The following is a 14679-nucleotide window of genomic DNA, read 5'->3' on the forward strand; positions in this document are numbered from 1 at the left end:
TTCTAAATAGATGCAACACGAAAATATGTCTCTTTCATGTGAATCAGAGTTTTTGTTCTAGCTAGCCCCTAAAGTAATGTGATGAGCAACAAGGAACGTCTTTTACTGCAACGTCATGTGCATGTGAACTCTCTGTGAAATACAAATGTGTTCTGTGACAAAGATTGTGAGTCACTGAGTATATGTAGTATTATTAATAGTATTAATAGTATGTTTAATAGTATGTTTAATAATGTTAAAATGGTTTAAGCAAGGAAAAATTCACAGCTCGGTATGCATTACATGATTTTAATACACGACGTGGTGCAGAGGGACAGTGAGTCTGCTCATATGTACACTTCAGGCCACTGCATATAACACAATGCAACATGACTGTTTATTTTACCCCCGCCTCACACAATTCTATTATGTATAAATTATTGGAAAAAAAAAAAAAAAAAAAAAACATACCTACAGAGTCATAAGTGGAAAATAAATAAATAAATAAATAAATAAATAAATGTGCAGTTTTGTACAGTCTAGCAATAGCAAGCTAGCTTTGAAAGTGTAAAAGGGGAAAAGATCTCTCCTCTCTTCAGAGTCACCTCTAAAGCACATAAATGGACACAGGCATTGGTTTTGTTCCAGGTGAATGGCTAATCAATTGAAGAAATAATTAACTGGCTCATTCATAAAGACACCGCAATTGTCTATAGGACAGGTGGTTTGGACGATAGATGGACTGTCACTTGTTGCCACCTACTGATGTAACAATATAACCTATTTTTTGTATAAAAAAATATATATAATAAAAAAAAAAAAAAACATTATTCTAGATAGAATGTGTCTGAATATGGAATAACATACTCTAAGTACTGTATATCTTTATATACTGAAGTATATATATATATATATATATATACTTTATATAAAAGTAAGAATTGAATATGCAAATATGCTATTTTAATTTCAGACAAGATTCAACATAGTGATACAAACATGAATAAAACATACTAGTGCTGTTAAACTGTTTTATCAGCACTCTTTTAACACTGCTTGATGATTTTTTTCCCTTCATTCTCCAACCCTGCAGAGGAAAAAAAAATTAAATGAGTCAACTTATTGATTGATTGATGTTTAATAACATGCACAAAAAGGCATAGAATTGTGTACATAAATGTAAATAATATACCAAATAATTGGATGCATAATTAACTGTAAAAATTAAGAAAGCTGCAAGTAATGTATGGTATCAATTTAAATTTCCATTTCTTCTTAAATGCAAAAAGTCAATGTCATTTTTTATTAAGAAGTACATAATCCAGGTCCAGAACATGGCTGTGATGGAGATGGTCACTGAGAGTCCACTGTGTCTAGTGCTGACCCGGCCTATGGTGCAGAGCCTGCCACAGCCTGTGGAGAGCAGAACTAATGGTTCAGACAACCGTAAAAATAGTGGTGCTATTGTCTAGGTATTGTTAGTCATGATATGACATGTAAATACAACAATGAAACATTTTATGAATGTATGTATGTATTTATTTATTTATTTATTTATTTATTTATTTATTTATTTATTTTCGCTCGAACGTTAAAATGTTAAATTTTGATTGATTGATTGTTTTTTTTTTGTTTTGTTTTGTTTTTTTTTTTTTTTCGTAAAAAGATACATTTCTGTTATTTTTCTGTATTTGTTTTCTACATCTTTGTTGTTCAATTACATGCTTATGATGAAGATTTTCCAATTATTTGTTTCTTTGTGTTTTTCTCTGGTTTAAGCAAAATTATGTAACATTTTGGGGCAAATATGCAAAACAGTAAACCAAAGCTTGAAGCTAAAATTGCAAATATCTGCACAGCTACAGTGAATTTTCCAGGAGAACTGACATAAGCTGGGATAAATGTGAGCCAGACAGCACAGAATATGAGCATACTGAATGTGATGAACTTGGCTTCATTGAAGTTATCAGGGAGCTTACGAGCAAAAAAAGCTAAAACAAAACACAAGATTGATAGCAGGCCAGTATAACCCAGAACAGCCCAAAAACCAAAAGCTGAACCCAAGTTACATTCGAGGATGATCTTTTCTCTGTAATAGTTTGAATTCATATACGGAAAAGGAGGGGATATTGTTAACCAAAGCACACAGATAATCACCTGTGTTAATGTTAAGAAAACAACACTAAGTCGCTGTTGAAGAGGCCCAAACCATTTCATGACATTACTTCCTGGAATTGTAGCCCTGAAAGCCATTAAGACCACTAGTGTTTTCCCCAGAACACAGGAGATACAGAGGACAAAAGTGATCCCAAATGCTGTGTGACGCAACATACAGGACCACTCAGTGGGCTGACCAATGAAAGTAAGTGAACAGAAAAAACAAAGAGAGAGTGAGAAGAGCAACAGGAAGCTCAGCTCTGAGTTGTTGGCTCTGACAATAGGTGTTTCTTTATGAAGATAAAACAGAAAATATACAATTGCTGTTAACAACACCCCAATGAAGGAGAAAATACAAAGCACCACCCCCATGGTTTCTGTATAGGAAAGGAATTCAACCACTTTTAATACACATCTGTCTTTGCTTTCATTCGACCAGTACTCCAAATCACAAGGAAAGCAGTCACTAGAATCTGTGAAGGAATTAAAAAAAAAAAAAAGGATTGATTGGAATGTGCATCATGAAATCACTTGACTAATGGGCAGTATTGCACTTCAGTTCATAACACTGTCATGAGGGTTATCCAGCATGCACTAGTTTACCTATGTCATTACTGATTTCTCCTTCCGCACATGGAATACAGTCATAACAGCAGACAGGTCGTCCTTTTTGCACAGCCATCCTAGTGCCAGGGGGGCAGCTCTCACTGCACACGGACACAGGCAACTATGAGAAAATAATTTGTCATATAAAACCCTAATTGATTATTTGAGTAATTCATTTACTTGTTCTACACTTTCAGCACTCTGCTTTCATAATATTTGCAGACATATTCCTATAAATTAGTGTTTTTTTTTTTTTTGTTTGTTTGTTTTTTTGCTTTCAGTAATGTGTTATACAGTATCAGTGTACCTGTCCACTGTTCTCTGCCCATAACATATGTTCCTGATTGACTTGAAGATGTTGACGTTGTTCTGAAGGCAGTGAGCTGTCATAGACACCTACATGCTTAAACTGCAGAGTTCCATCCTTGGCAGGCTGCCAGTTCACCAGGTCATATCTTGCCACTGGATCACCACTTGCATCAAAGAAAATGTCTTCACCTGTTTTAACAGTGAATCTCACATTCTTCATATACTCCAACACCTAATATGAAATGTTAGGAATATGAGTTTCAGTCTCATTTTTTCCCCTCTATCATTTCTTATGTTCTTACATACAGTACCTTTTGTGGTCTGGGCCATTCTCCTTTACTGGTGTTGGAGGAAAATTTGAAGTCTTTTAATGCATTATGTAGTGCATGTGCAACAGCATACACTGCAGTGTACACTTTATTTGCTATTCGCAGCTCTGATATATCAGTATATTCATTTTGGAGCTCTGCTAATTTCTCTGAGCCTGTACAGCCACCACTGCCACTCTTCCTGAAGGAGCACTGAAAAGCTGTTTCCCAGAATTCTTTTAACAGTTCATTGTGCGGCTCTTTATCAGGGTGCACATTCACTAAGAACTCTCGCAGGCCGGCAAGTTTAGCATTTGCTACGGCAAATCCCACTGCTCCAGAAAGGAAACTGTATTCCTTAGTTTCTGCAAGAGTTCGAGAAGTAATCCAGGATTCCGTACCAACCCACTGCAGCCCTGTTATGTTGTGTTGCGCAATTAATTTCACAAGGGGGACAAAATCTCCTAGTGCGATAAAAGCCAGCACCACCCTGGCAGTGCCCTTCTTTATCACTTCTATCGTCTTCAGAAATTGTTCTTGTGAATCAGTGCGAAATATGGCCTCTGAGTATTCAATGCAAACCCCCTCTTGTTTTGCAGCCTCCTCAAATGCTGCAATACCATTATTACCATAGTCACTGCGACTCCTGACCGTCCCAACCCAGGTCCAGCCAAAGTGCTTGACAAGCTGAGCCAGGGCTCTGCTTTGGTAATAATCACTGGGTATTGTTCTGAAGAAGGATGGATACCTTTTTCTGTCACTCAGGCATGCACATGTGGCAAAATGACTGATCTGAAGAAAAAAAAAAAAAAAAAAAAGAGAGAGAGAGAGAGAGAGAGAGAGAGAGAGAGAGAGAGAGAGTATATTAGCCACACGTGTTAACCAACTTCTTACATACTGTTTTTACAGTTCTTTTCCCACAATGTCATTTCTATATATTCTTCCAATGTTTAATTCGAAAGAGATTTATGCAATTTAAAACTTTTAAAATGTATTATTATTATTATTATTATCTAGGTAAATTTTAAATTATTTTACTGGTTTATCAGAGTTCTTACAACAGGTAAGCTGAAAGGGCCAACAACAGATGCTAAGCCAATGGTGGAAGATGATGTTGACTCTCCAATAATGGCAAGAACAGCTGGTTGTCTAAAGCAGGATGTTTCACTCAAAGTCTCATCATAGCCATTCAATAAAGCCATGCCTGATTGGATTGTGTGAGCTATAGAGCCACAGGAATCATATATTTTATAGCCCAAAGAAACTCCAGGCAAGAGCTGTGTGCTGTTATTTATCTCGTCAATGGCAAAAATCAGTGTCTGAGCAAATTTAAATTCACGCAAATTCAAGCTGTAAAAAGAAACCATAGTGTGACTATTTTACATTCTTAAAAGAATAATCACAGAGTCAGATTCAGCTATTATCATACTATCATCATACAGACCTGATACATGTTGGTGGGTCTGGTTTGGAAGTGAAAGGATGAATCTTTAGCAGAGCATTTCTGTGGATTGTAAAAATTGCTCCAATGTTGATATCTTTTTCTGCAGAAAGTGGAGGGAGAGCAAGCTGACCAAGGAGGCAGCAAGCTTGTGCTAACCCTGTAAAACAGATACCATCTACCACTATCAGCAGTGGCAGCAGTGATACAGTCCTCTTTGCCATGTCAATATGTATGCAGAGCAGGAGCCTCTGAGGTATTACAGGGAAAGTGGCACCTTTTATTATATCTTTGAATGCTCTAGGGTTGGCAAATTGAACTCATTATTAAATAAACAGTTGTACAGCTAAATATTTAGGAATTAAAGCATAGATGCTGAAACCTTATTGACTGAATTGTAGATGGTGCTATAATTAGTACATTCACCTACAATGGAAGACAACATTGTTGCTATATCCCCCAGGGGAACTTCATTGTAAAACTCTACAATTGTGTGTATACTGCACTTTCCACAAGCAGGGAAATTGCACATAATTATAGTATGATTCTATTACATAACGTCCTGACATAATCAATGAGTTTATATCTCACAATTCTGGTGTTTTTTTTTTTGTTTGTTTGTTTGTTTGTTTGTTTGTTTGTTTGTTTGTTTGTTTTGATTAAAAAAAGTCTAAATTATTATTTATTTATTTATTTATTTTTATTTTTATTTATTTATTTATTTATTTATTTATTTTTTGTGGAAACAGGCTTCCATAAATTTGACTACTGGAATTTAAAAACTTTCCCCCCTATTTTAACCATTTAGGGTTTTTTTCTTACTTCTCTAAGTAACATAGACAAAAGTCACATGCCCAGAAACCTTAAAAAAAATTAAGTGTAAATATTTTGACAAGTTGAATCAAGAAACTCAAGAGAAAAATAAATAAATAAATAAATAAATAAATAAATAAATAAATAAATAAATAAATAAATGTTCTCTCTTGATCACTCCCCAGAATAAAATGCACCTGTAAAGCATAGTCAGTGTAGTAATCAATGCACAATCAATGCACATTATGTGTTGACATCTACCAGAAATTTCTTCAAATATAGTGAAACTGCTGTCCATGTGCTTAAACCAATTCAAATAGATTGACAGCGTATAGTTTATATATATATATATATATATATATATATATATATATATATATATATATATATGTATAAATATATATTGAGAACTCCATGAACCACAGGAGATCAAAGGATGTCTTGTCAACGGCTTTAGTTCTGCCCAAAATTGAACACTGCTCCTCTCTCCGAAAAAAAAAAGACTAGATTTTGCAGAGTTTCAGTTCATTTTTGTGACAAGTTCCTGTATTTATTTGCTGGTATTAATACTACTTTGTCAACATAAGCTTTTAGGAGCACAAAAGATCAAACGTGAACAAAGTACTGTACAGGTGCATCTCAATAAATTAGAATGTTGTGGAAAAGTTCATTTATTTCAATAATTCCACTCAAATTGTGAAACTCATGTATTAAATAAATTCAGTGCACACAGACTGAAGTAGTTTAAGTCTTTGGTTCTTTTAATTGTGGGAACTTAACACTGAACGTCAAGCTACTTGGGCTATGAGCTTCTCCACCCTTCCTCCAGACTCTAGGACCTTGGTTTCCAAATGAAATACAAAACTTTGGACCACTGGGCAACAGTCCATTTCTTCTTCTCCTTAGCCCAGGTAAGATGCCTCTGACGTTGTCTGTGGTTCAGGAGTGGCTTAACAAGAGGAACACGACAACTGTAGCCAAATTCCTTGACACGTCTGTGTGTGGTGGCTCTTAATGCCTTGACACCAGTCTCCTTGTGAAGTTCACCCAAATTCTTGAATCGACTTTGCTTGACAAGCCTCTCAAGGCTGTGGTTCTCTCATTTGGTTGTGCATCTTTTTCTTCCACACTTTTTCCTTCCACTCAACTTTCTGTTAACATGCTTGGATACAGCACTCTGTCAACAGCCAGCTTCTTTGGCAATGAATGTTTGTGGCTTACTTTCCTTGTGAAGGGTGTCAATGATTGTCTTCTGGACAACTGTCAGATCAGCAGTCTTGCCCATGATTGTGTAGCCTAGTGAACCAAACTGAGAGACCATTTTGAAGGCTCAGAAAACCTTTGCAGGTGTTTTGAGTTGATTAGCTGATTGGCATGTCACCATATTCTAATTTGTTGAGATAGTGAATTGGTGGGTTTTTGTTAAATGTGAGCCAAAATCATCACAATTAAAAGAACCAAAGACTTAAACTACTTCAGTCTGTGTGCACTGAATTTATTTAATACAGGAGTTTCACAATTTGAGTTGAATTACTGAAATAAATGAACTTTTCCACGACATTCTAATTTATTGAGATGCACCTGTATATAATGCTGAAAATATTGTATACCCTGCTGAAAAATCCAGCATTGCTGGTCACCAGCATAAGGCATGTTTTGCATGCTGGGACCGGCATGGTGGTTGCTGATTTGTTGGATCCCAGTATGGGATGCTGGTTGCTGGTTTGCTGGATCCCAGTATGGGATGTTGGTTGCTGGTTTGCTGGTCCCCAGCACGGTACGCAGGTGTACTGGTGGACCAGCATAAGGTATGTTTTGCATGCTGGCACCAGCATTTGTTGGCTTTTAGGTGCTGGTATGATCTCAGCAAGACTGCAACAAAACGTGTGTATGTTGTTGTAGTTAAAAACCAAGACAATTTTCCAAATTAATTTTAATAAATTATTTAATAAAGAAATGTGGACATATGGGACTTCCCAGATAAGAATGAAACAAGGTTTGAACTTTCATTATCAAGTTGTTATCAATTCCCATTGAAAGAATCTGAACAAAATAAGATTCTTGTCTGATGGGGGCAATAGATCTCTGGTACCATTACATCCTCTGGGTCAGCATCTGAATTTTGTTTATGGAAAAGTTGCTCCAATCTCTGGAAATGTATATCCATGAATGTGTTAGTTGCTAGAAACTGTTTTCAGTCTAATTATTTATTATGTATTAGGTTTTGTATGTTTAGGCATTATTAAAGACTACTTATTAAAGACTACTTTTTGTCAAAGTTTGACATTCATTTTTATTGGCACAAAAGTAATTCCATAGAACTACTACAGTGTTGCCAGAACCGGGCTAATATGGTCGTACTTTCTGGTTCACATATGTCACAGATATGGAATACACATGTCACAATTTAGATATATTTTTTTTATAAGATGGAAAATTTTGGTTTTACAAATGTTAGAAATGTGGCTTTTAAATAGTGCACCTAGGTTCCTAACTAAAGACAAAGCTTTGACAGGACAGCCACCAAGTGTTAAACAGTTTTCCAGGGCTGCGTTTCCCAAAAGCATCACAAGCTTAAGTACATCGTATACCCATTGAAACCAATGGAGCTACGATCAACTACGATGCTTTTGGGAAACACAGGCCAGGTTACTACATGCAGAAGTGTTTGGTCTAAATTAAAACTTTTTTTTTTTTTTTTTTTTAAACATTCCATTAGTTTTGTGAGTTGGTATGTTTAATAAGACCACAAAGAAATATAGAGTATCATCAGCATAACAGTGGAAACTTCATAACAGAAACGTCATGTAATGGTTTCAGACATTAGATAGCCTCACACAGGGCACCACTAGATGTTGCGATTTTAGATTTAAGTAGCACCACCAGTGTAATGGTTTTGGGCTGAAATATTAATATTAATATTTAATTTTGGTCATGCCATTTTACGTGGCACCAGCCAAGTATTTCCACCTTGAGAATAAAAAACAATTACGGAAGATTGTTAAATACAAATTATGTTTAAATTATAGGAAGTTGTAGTCCATTCTAAAGGATTTATGAGATATAATTAACTTGTAGAGACTTTTCACTGTATTGTCAACACAAGAAAAACACAAGTGTAATAAAAGGAGTTTTATTAACAAAGGGATAGATAACAGTAACATACACTGACAAAACACTCTTGGAAAGAGTGATATATTTACGTTCCACATCTGGGCGGCAACATCTTCCACTTTTGACCTGGGCCACATTGCAGTGGGAAGCAAGGAGTTTGATCTGTTTCAGTCTTGAACCCAAAGCACTGGTGAACTCCTGACCGCCGAGAAGGCCTTTTGGTCTGGAATACGCAAACAGGAGCCTTGAAGGTGAAGGTTCTAAAGTCTGTACAGAAGATCTGGACAACCTGGAACGTGCAGGAGGGAGGATCATTGACAAGACAATTCCGAAGTCATTGGAGCGGATCCTGGAGGTTTGGAACTTGCAAGCAGAGGACTGCTAAAGAGAAGATTCTGAAGTCGTTGCAGAAGATGAGGAGGGCACTAAGCTTGTGGCACTAAGCAAAAGAGAAGTATCTTGTGTTTTGTGTTTACAAGTTAATGTCTTGAACTACCAACCTTGTTACCATGCTAATAAATAGCGTTTTCACTATATTTTGGATATTAGTATCCATTACAGAGTTGATGTTATACGGCTTGTTCAAATGAATCAATGGCCGACTCAGTGTTTAGCCGTAGAACAGTGATTCTGTTCAAATTTCCCCATAAAATCTTAAATAATTCCCTTTGAGCTAAATTGACCTGTTTCCCATACAACACTAATAAAGAGATGATCGGATGATAACAAATTATTTGTAACTCTGATGTAGTGTAGTTTCAGTACTATGAAATGGTCTAAATGGATGAATGCAATAAAAACAGGACTGGAGCATGTATAGTGGAGCAAGAAGTGAAATTGATTGACTAACAAATTGTCAGTATAAATAACTTCACTTCATTTGCATTTAGTTTACAAGTTTGCATTTAATATGACGTGTGAGGAGTAACACATAACATGAATATAGGATGCAGAAAATTGTGTACATTCAAATTATGAACACAATATTTTGCAATATGGTTTACTTTACAAAATAATGAAAGCTGTAAGGAGTAAAGGCCATTACATTCAATTCCCATGTCTTGTTAAATGCAAAAAGTCAATATCATTTTTTATTAGGAAGTATATAATGCAGGTCCAGAACATGGCTGTCAAGAAGATGGTCACTGAGAGTCCACTGTGCCTAGTGCTGACCCAGCCTACACTGCAGAGCCTGCCACAGCCTGTGGAGAGCAGAACTAATGGGTCAGACAGCCCTGAAAGTAGTGTTGCTGTAGTTTTTATTGCTGTGAGACATGGAAATCCACCTGTGTAGTGATTATAAAGTACAAGTTAAAGTATAAATTCCAAGAACATTTCCTAGTTACTTTAAAATGGGCTTTAATGCTTCAGATACCAAAATCACATTGTCTGTGTTTTGACAGCATTAACAATATGTGTGTGTGTTTCTTGCATCATCTGTGTTGCTTCATCATTTGATTTTTTGTGTTTTTGTCCGGTTTTAGCAAAATTATGTAACATTTTGGGGCAAATATGCAAAATAGCAAACCAAAACTTGATGCTAAAATTGCAAATATTTGCACAGCTACAGTGTATTTTCCAGGAGAACTGACATAAGCTGGGATAAATGTGAGCCAGACAGCAGAGAATATGAGCATACTGAATGTGATGAACTTGGCTTCATTGAAATTATCAGGCAGTTTACGAGCAAAAAAAGCTAAAACAAAACACAAGATTGATAGCAGCCCAGTATAACCCAAAACAGTCCAGAATCCAAGAGCTGAACCTAAGTTACATTCTAAAATGATCTTTTCTCTATAATAGCTCAGATTCATGTATGGGAAAGGAGGGGATACCGTTAACCAAAGCACACATATAAGCACCTGTATTAATGTTAAGGAAACAACACTGAGTCTCTGTTGAAGAGGCCCAAACCATTTCATGACATTACTTCCTGGAAGTGTAGCCCTGAAAGCCATTAAGACAACTACTGTTTTCCCCAGAACACAAGAGATACAGAGGACAAAAGTGATCCCAAATGCTGTGTGACGCAACATACAGGACCACTCAGTGGGCCGACCAATGAAAGTAAGTGAACAGACAAAACAAAGTAAGAGTGAGAAGAGCAACAAGAAGCTCAGCTCGGAGTTGTTAGCTCTGACAATAGGTGTTTCTTTATGAAGATAAAAGAGAAAAGATACAATTGCTGTTAATAACGCCCCAATGAAGGAAAAAATACAAAGCACCATCCCCATGATTTCTGTATAGGAAAGGAATTCAACTACTTTTAATACACATCTGTCTCTGCTTTCATTCGACCAGTACTCCAAATCACAAGGAAAGCAGTCACTAGAATCTGTGAAGGAATTTCAAGAACAGATTATATGAATAGTAAATGAATCATGAGGTTACTTGACCAATTTTTACGCTTCACTTTATCACACTTTCATGAGAGTTATCAGTACTATTTTACCTGTGCCATTACTGATTTCTCCCTCTGCACATGGAATACAATCATAACAGCAGACAGGTCGCCCCTTTTGCACAGCCTTCCTAGTGCCAGGAAGGCAGCTCTCACTGCACACAGACACAGGCAACTATGGAAAAAATACATTTTCAAATAAGACCAAATGTGACCCTGGACCACAAAACCAGTCTTAAGTCGCTGGGGTATATTTGTAGCAATAGCCAAAAATACACTGTATGGGTCAAAATTGTTGAGTTTTCTTTTATGCCAAAAATCTTAGGAAAATTAAGGATAAAATTAAGGGAAAAATTTGGATATTAAGTTCATGTTCCATGAAGATATTTTGTAAAATTCCTACTGTAGATATATCAAAACTTAATTTTTTATTAGTAATAAGCATTGTTAAGAACTTTATTTGGACAACTTTAAAGGCGATTTTCTCAGTATTTTGATTGTTTTGCACCCTCAGATTCCAGATTTTCCAATAGTTGCATCTCGACCAAATATTGTCATATCCTAACAAACCATACATCAATGGAAAGCTTATTTATTCAGCTTTCAGATGATTTATAAATCTCAATTTGGTAAAATTGACCCTTATGACTGTTTTTGTGCTTCAAGGTCACAAATGATGATTTGATTTTTTTAATTATTTGCTTGACCTCATGGAATTACTTTTCCAGCTTTTGCACCACTTTGCTTTCATATATTTTCAGGCATACCATGTTTCTCAAAGGTTATCCTTCTCATAATTAAAACACCTATTTGTCATGCCTTCAATGTTATTAGTGTATATAGTATGGATGTACCTCTCCACTGTTTCCTGCCCATAGCATGTGTTCCTGATTGACTTGAAGACATTGCTCTGAAGACAGTGAGCTGTCATAGAAGCCCACATGCTTAAACTGCATACTTCCATCCTCAGCAGACTGCCAATTCACCAGATCATATCTCGCTACTGGATCACCACTTGCATCAAAGAAGATTTTCTCACCTGTTTTGACAGTGAAGCTCACATCTTTCATATATTCCAATATCTGAGTGAAAATGACATAAACATTATTAATTTTAGTATGTTTTTTGGTTACACTTTATTCAATAATCAATAACAATGAACAAAAATTTCCAACAATGTATGGAGTCAGAGTTATGATTGGGATTGCATCTGAATATGCATATGCACTATACAATAAAGTTTTACCAGTATTATCAATTTTTTATTTCTTTATTTACTTATTTCTACTCTTTGTGCTCTCACATACCTTTTGTGGTGTGGGCCGTTCTCCTTTGCTGGTGTTGATGGAGGATCTGAAATCATTTAATACATTATGTAGTGTATGTGCGACAGCATATACAGCCGTATACACCTTATTTACTATCCGTAGCTCTGATACATCAGTATATTCATTCTGCAGCTCTGCAAGTCTCTCTGAGCCAGTACAGCCACCACTGCCACTGTTCCTGAAAAAGCAGAGAAAAACTGTTTCCCAGAATTCTTTTAAAAGTTCATTGTTTGGTTCTTGATGAGGGTGCACATTTAGTAGGAACTCTCGCAGGCCCACAATTTTGGCATTTGCTATAGCAAAACCCACAGCTCCAGAAAGAAAACTGTATTCCTTTGTTTCTGCCAGATTTTGAGAAGTGATCCAGGATTCACTGCCAATCCATTGTATTCCTGTTATGTTGTGTTGTGCAATTACTTTCAGAAGAAGAACAAAATCTCCGAATGCCATAAATGCCAGCACCACTCTGGCGGTGCCCTTTTTTATCACTTGTAGTGTCTTCAGAAACTGTTCTTCTGGATCAGTTTTAAATACCGCCTCTGAGTACTCAATGCAAATTCCTTCTTGTTTTGCAGCCTCCTCAAATGCTGCGATACCATTGTTACCATAGTCACTACGACTCCTGACCGTCCCAATCCAAGTCCAGCCAAAGTGCTTGACAAGCTGGGCCAGAGCTCTGCTTTGGTAATAATCACTGGGTATTGTTCTGAAGAAGGATCGATATCTTTTTTTGTTACTCAGGCATGCACATGTGGCAAAATGACTGATCTACAAAAGAAAAGAAAAGAAAAGAAAAGAAAAGAAAAGAAAAGAAAAGAAAAGAAAAGAAAAGAAAAGAAAAGAAAAGAAAAGAAAAGAAAAGAAAAGAAAAGAAAAAAAAACAATTATTATGTTAAGTGCATGCACAGATATTATCCATATACCTTTTCATTATCCATTTTTACTCTGTCTATTATGTTAAAAGCCTAATTTTACTAAACAGACTGCATTTTTCTCTAGTTGGTTAAATATGACACAAAGTAAGAATATTTTTTTTTTGTGCATGTTCCAGTGGAACACTGATGCTCATCATATAATGTACTGATTCAACATGATAACAAGCTCTTACAACAGGTACACTGAATGGACCGACCAAAGATGCCAAGCCAACGGTGGGAGAAGAGTTTGACTCTCCAACTATAGCATAAACAGCTGGTGGTCTAGAGCAGGACGAATCACTCAGTGTCTCTTCATAACCATTCATCAAATCCATGCCTGAGAAGATAGCCTGAGTTATTGAACCACAGGAGTCATATATTTTATAACCCAAAGAAACACCAGGCAGCAGCTGTGTGCTGTTATTAATCTCCTCAATAGCGAAAATCAGAGTCTGAACAAATTTAAATTCACGCAAGTTCAAGCTGTGAAAACAAAGCATCAGTTGAATGTTACAATGCGTTGAAAAGAATCATCACATTCAATAATTATTATTTTGAATTTTATTATTCATAATTACAGGTTTTACAGTGTCATTATTATACAGACCTTCCGCATGTTGTTGGCTCTGGTTTGGAAGTGAAATTATGGATCTTCAAAAGAGCACTTTTATGGAGTGAGAAAATTGCTCCTATGTTGATGTCTCTATCTTCAGAAACCAGAGGGAGGGCAGACTGACCAAGCAGTCTACAGACTTGTGTTGAGACTGGTACACAGATGCCATGCACTACCAGCAACAGTGGCAGCAGTGACACAGTGCTCTTAGCCATGCCAATGTGTATGTAGGGAAGGAACCTCTGAGGTAGAACAAAGGTAGTCCTGGCTTTTATCATATATTAAAATGCCCTTTGGGGTTAGGATAATAATTCAAGACTGAATTTGGGCTGTCAGTGAAAATTTAATAGACGTCTATCCACAGCCCAAGAACAGACTCTATCCATCCAAACAAACAAATAAAAAGCTTTTATTATAGTTTTTTTCTGAAATGCTAAAACACATTTTTTTTAAACCATCATTCATTTTCTCAAAACCAAAAACACAAATCCAAATGTTTAAACTAAATTCACAAAACCCCTGACTCTTCTGGCAAAATCAAACAATTGCTTCAAAACCATTTCACCTGTACTCAAAATCAAAAAAAAAAAAAGCTAGACACTACATCAAAAAAATGGAGAACACAGTGCCCAGTACATGTAGTTACAAAAAAAGATTTTTTTTCTTTATATAGTAATGTTTGTGTGTGTGGGT

The 14679-nt window shown here is 36.1% G+C and overlaps 2 protein-coding genes across 2 annotated transcripts; both read right to left on the reverse strand.

Annotated features, from left to right (window-relative positions):
• Window positions 1–1655: 1655 nt before the first annotated feature.
• Window positions 1656–5024, reverse strand: LOC127180794 (extracellular calcium-sensing receptor-like). The gene is made up of 6 exons (XM_051135101.1): window positions 4804–5024; window positions 4418–4709; window positions 3363–4151; window positions 3050–3283; window positions 2740–2863; window positions 1656–2609 (listed from the first exon to the last, which is right to left on the reverse strand). Exons 1-6 carry the CDS (start codon window positions 5022–5024, stop codon window positions 1705–1707), a joined length of 2565 nt encoding a protein of 854 aa, XP_050991058.1. The 3' UTR covers window positions 1656–1704.
• Window positions 5025–10160: 5136 nt separating this feature from the next.
• LOC127180797 (extracellular calcium-sensing receptor-like) lies at window positions 10161–14201 on the reverse strand. The gene is made up of 6 exons (XM_051135104.1): window positions 13981–14201; window positions 13565–13856; window positions 12436–13224; window positions 11983–12210; window positions 11180–11303; window positions 10161–11062 (listed from the first exon to the last, which is right to left on the reverse strand). Exons 1-6 carry the CDS (start codon window positions 14199–14201, stop codon window positions 10161–10163), a joined length of 2556 nt encoding a protein of 851 aa, XP_050991061.1.
• Between the last annotated feature and the right edge of the window lie 478 nt (window positions 14202–14679).

Source organism: Labeo rohita, chromosome 18 (genome assembly GCF_022985175.1).
Source record: "Labeo rohita strain BAU-BD-2019 chromosome 18, IGBB_LRoh.1.0, whole genome shotgun sequence".
In the NCBI taxonomy this organism is placed as follows: Eukaryota; Metazoa; Chordata; class Actinopteri; order Cypriniformes; family Cyprinidae; genus Labeo; species Labeo rohita.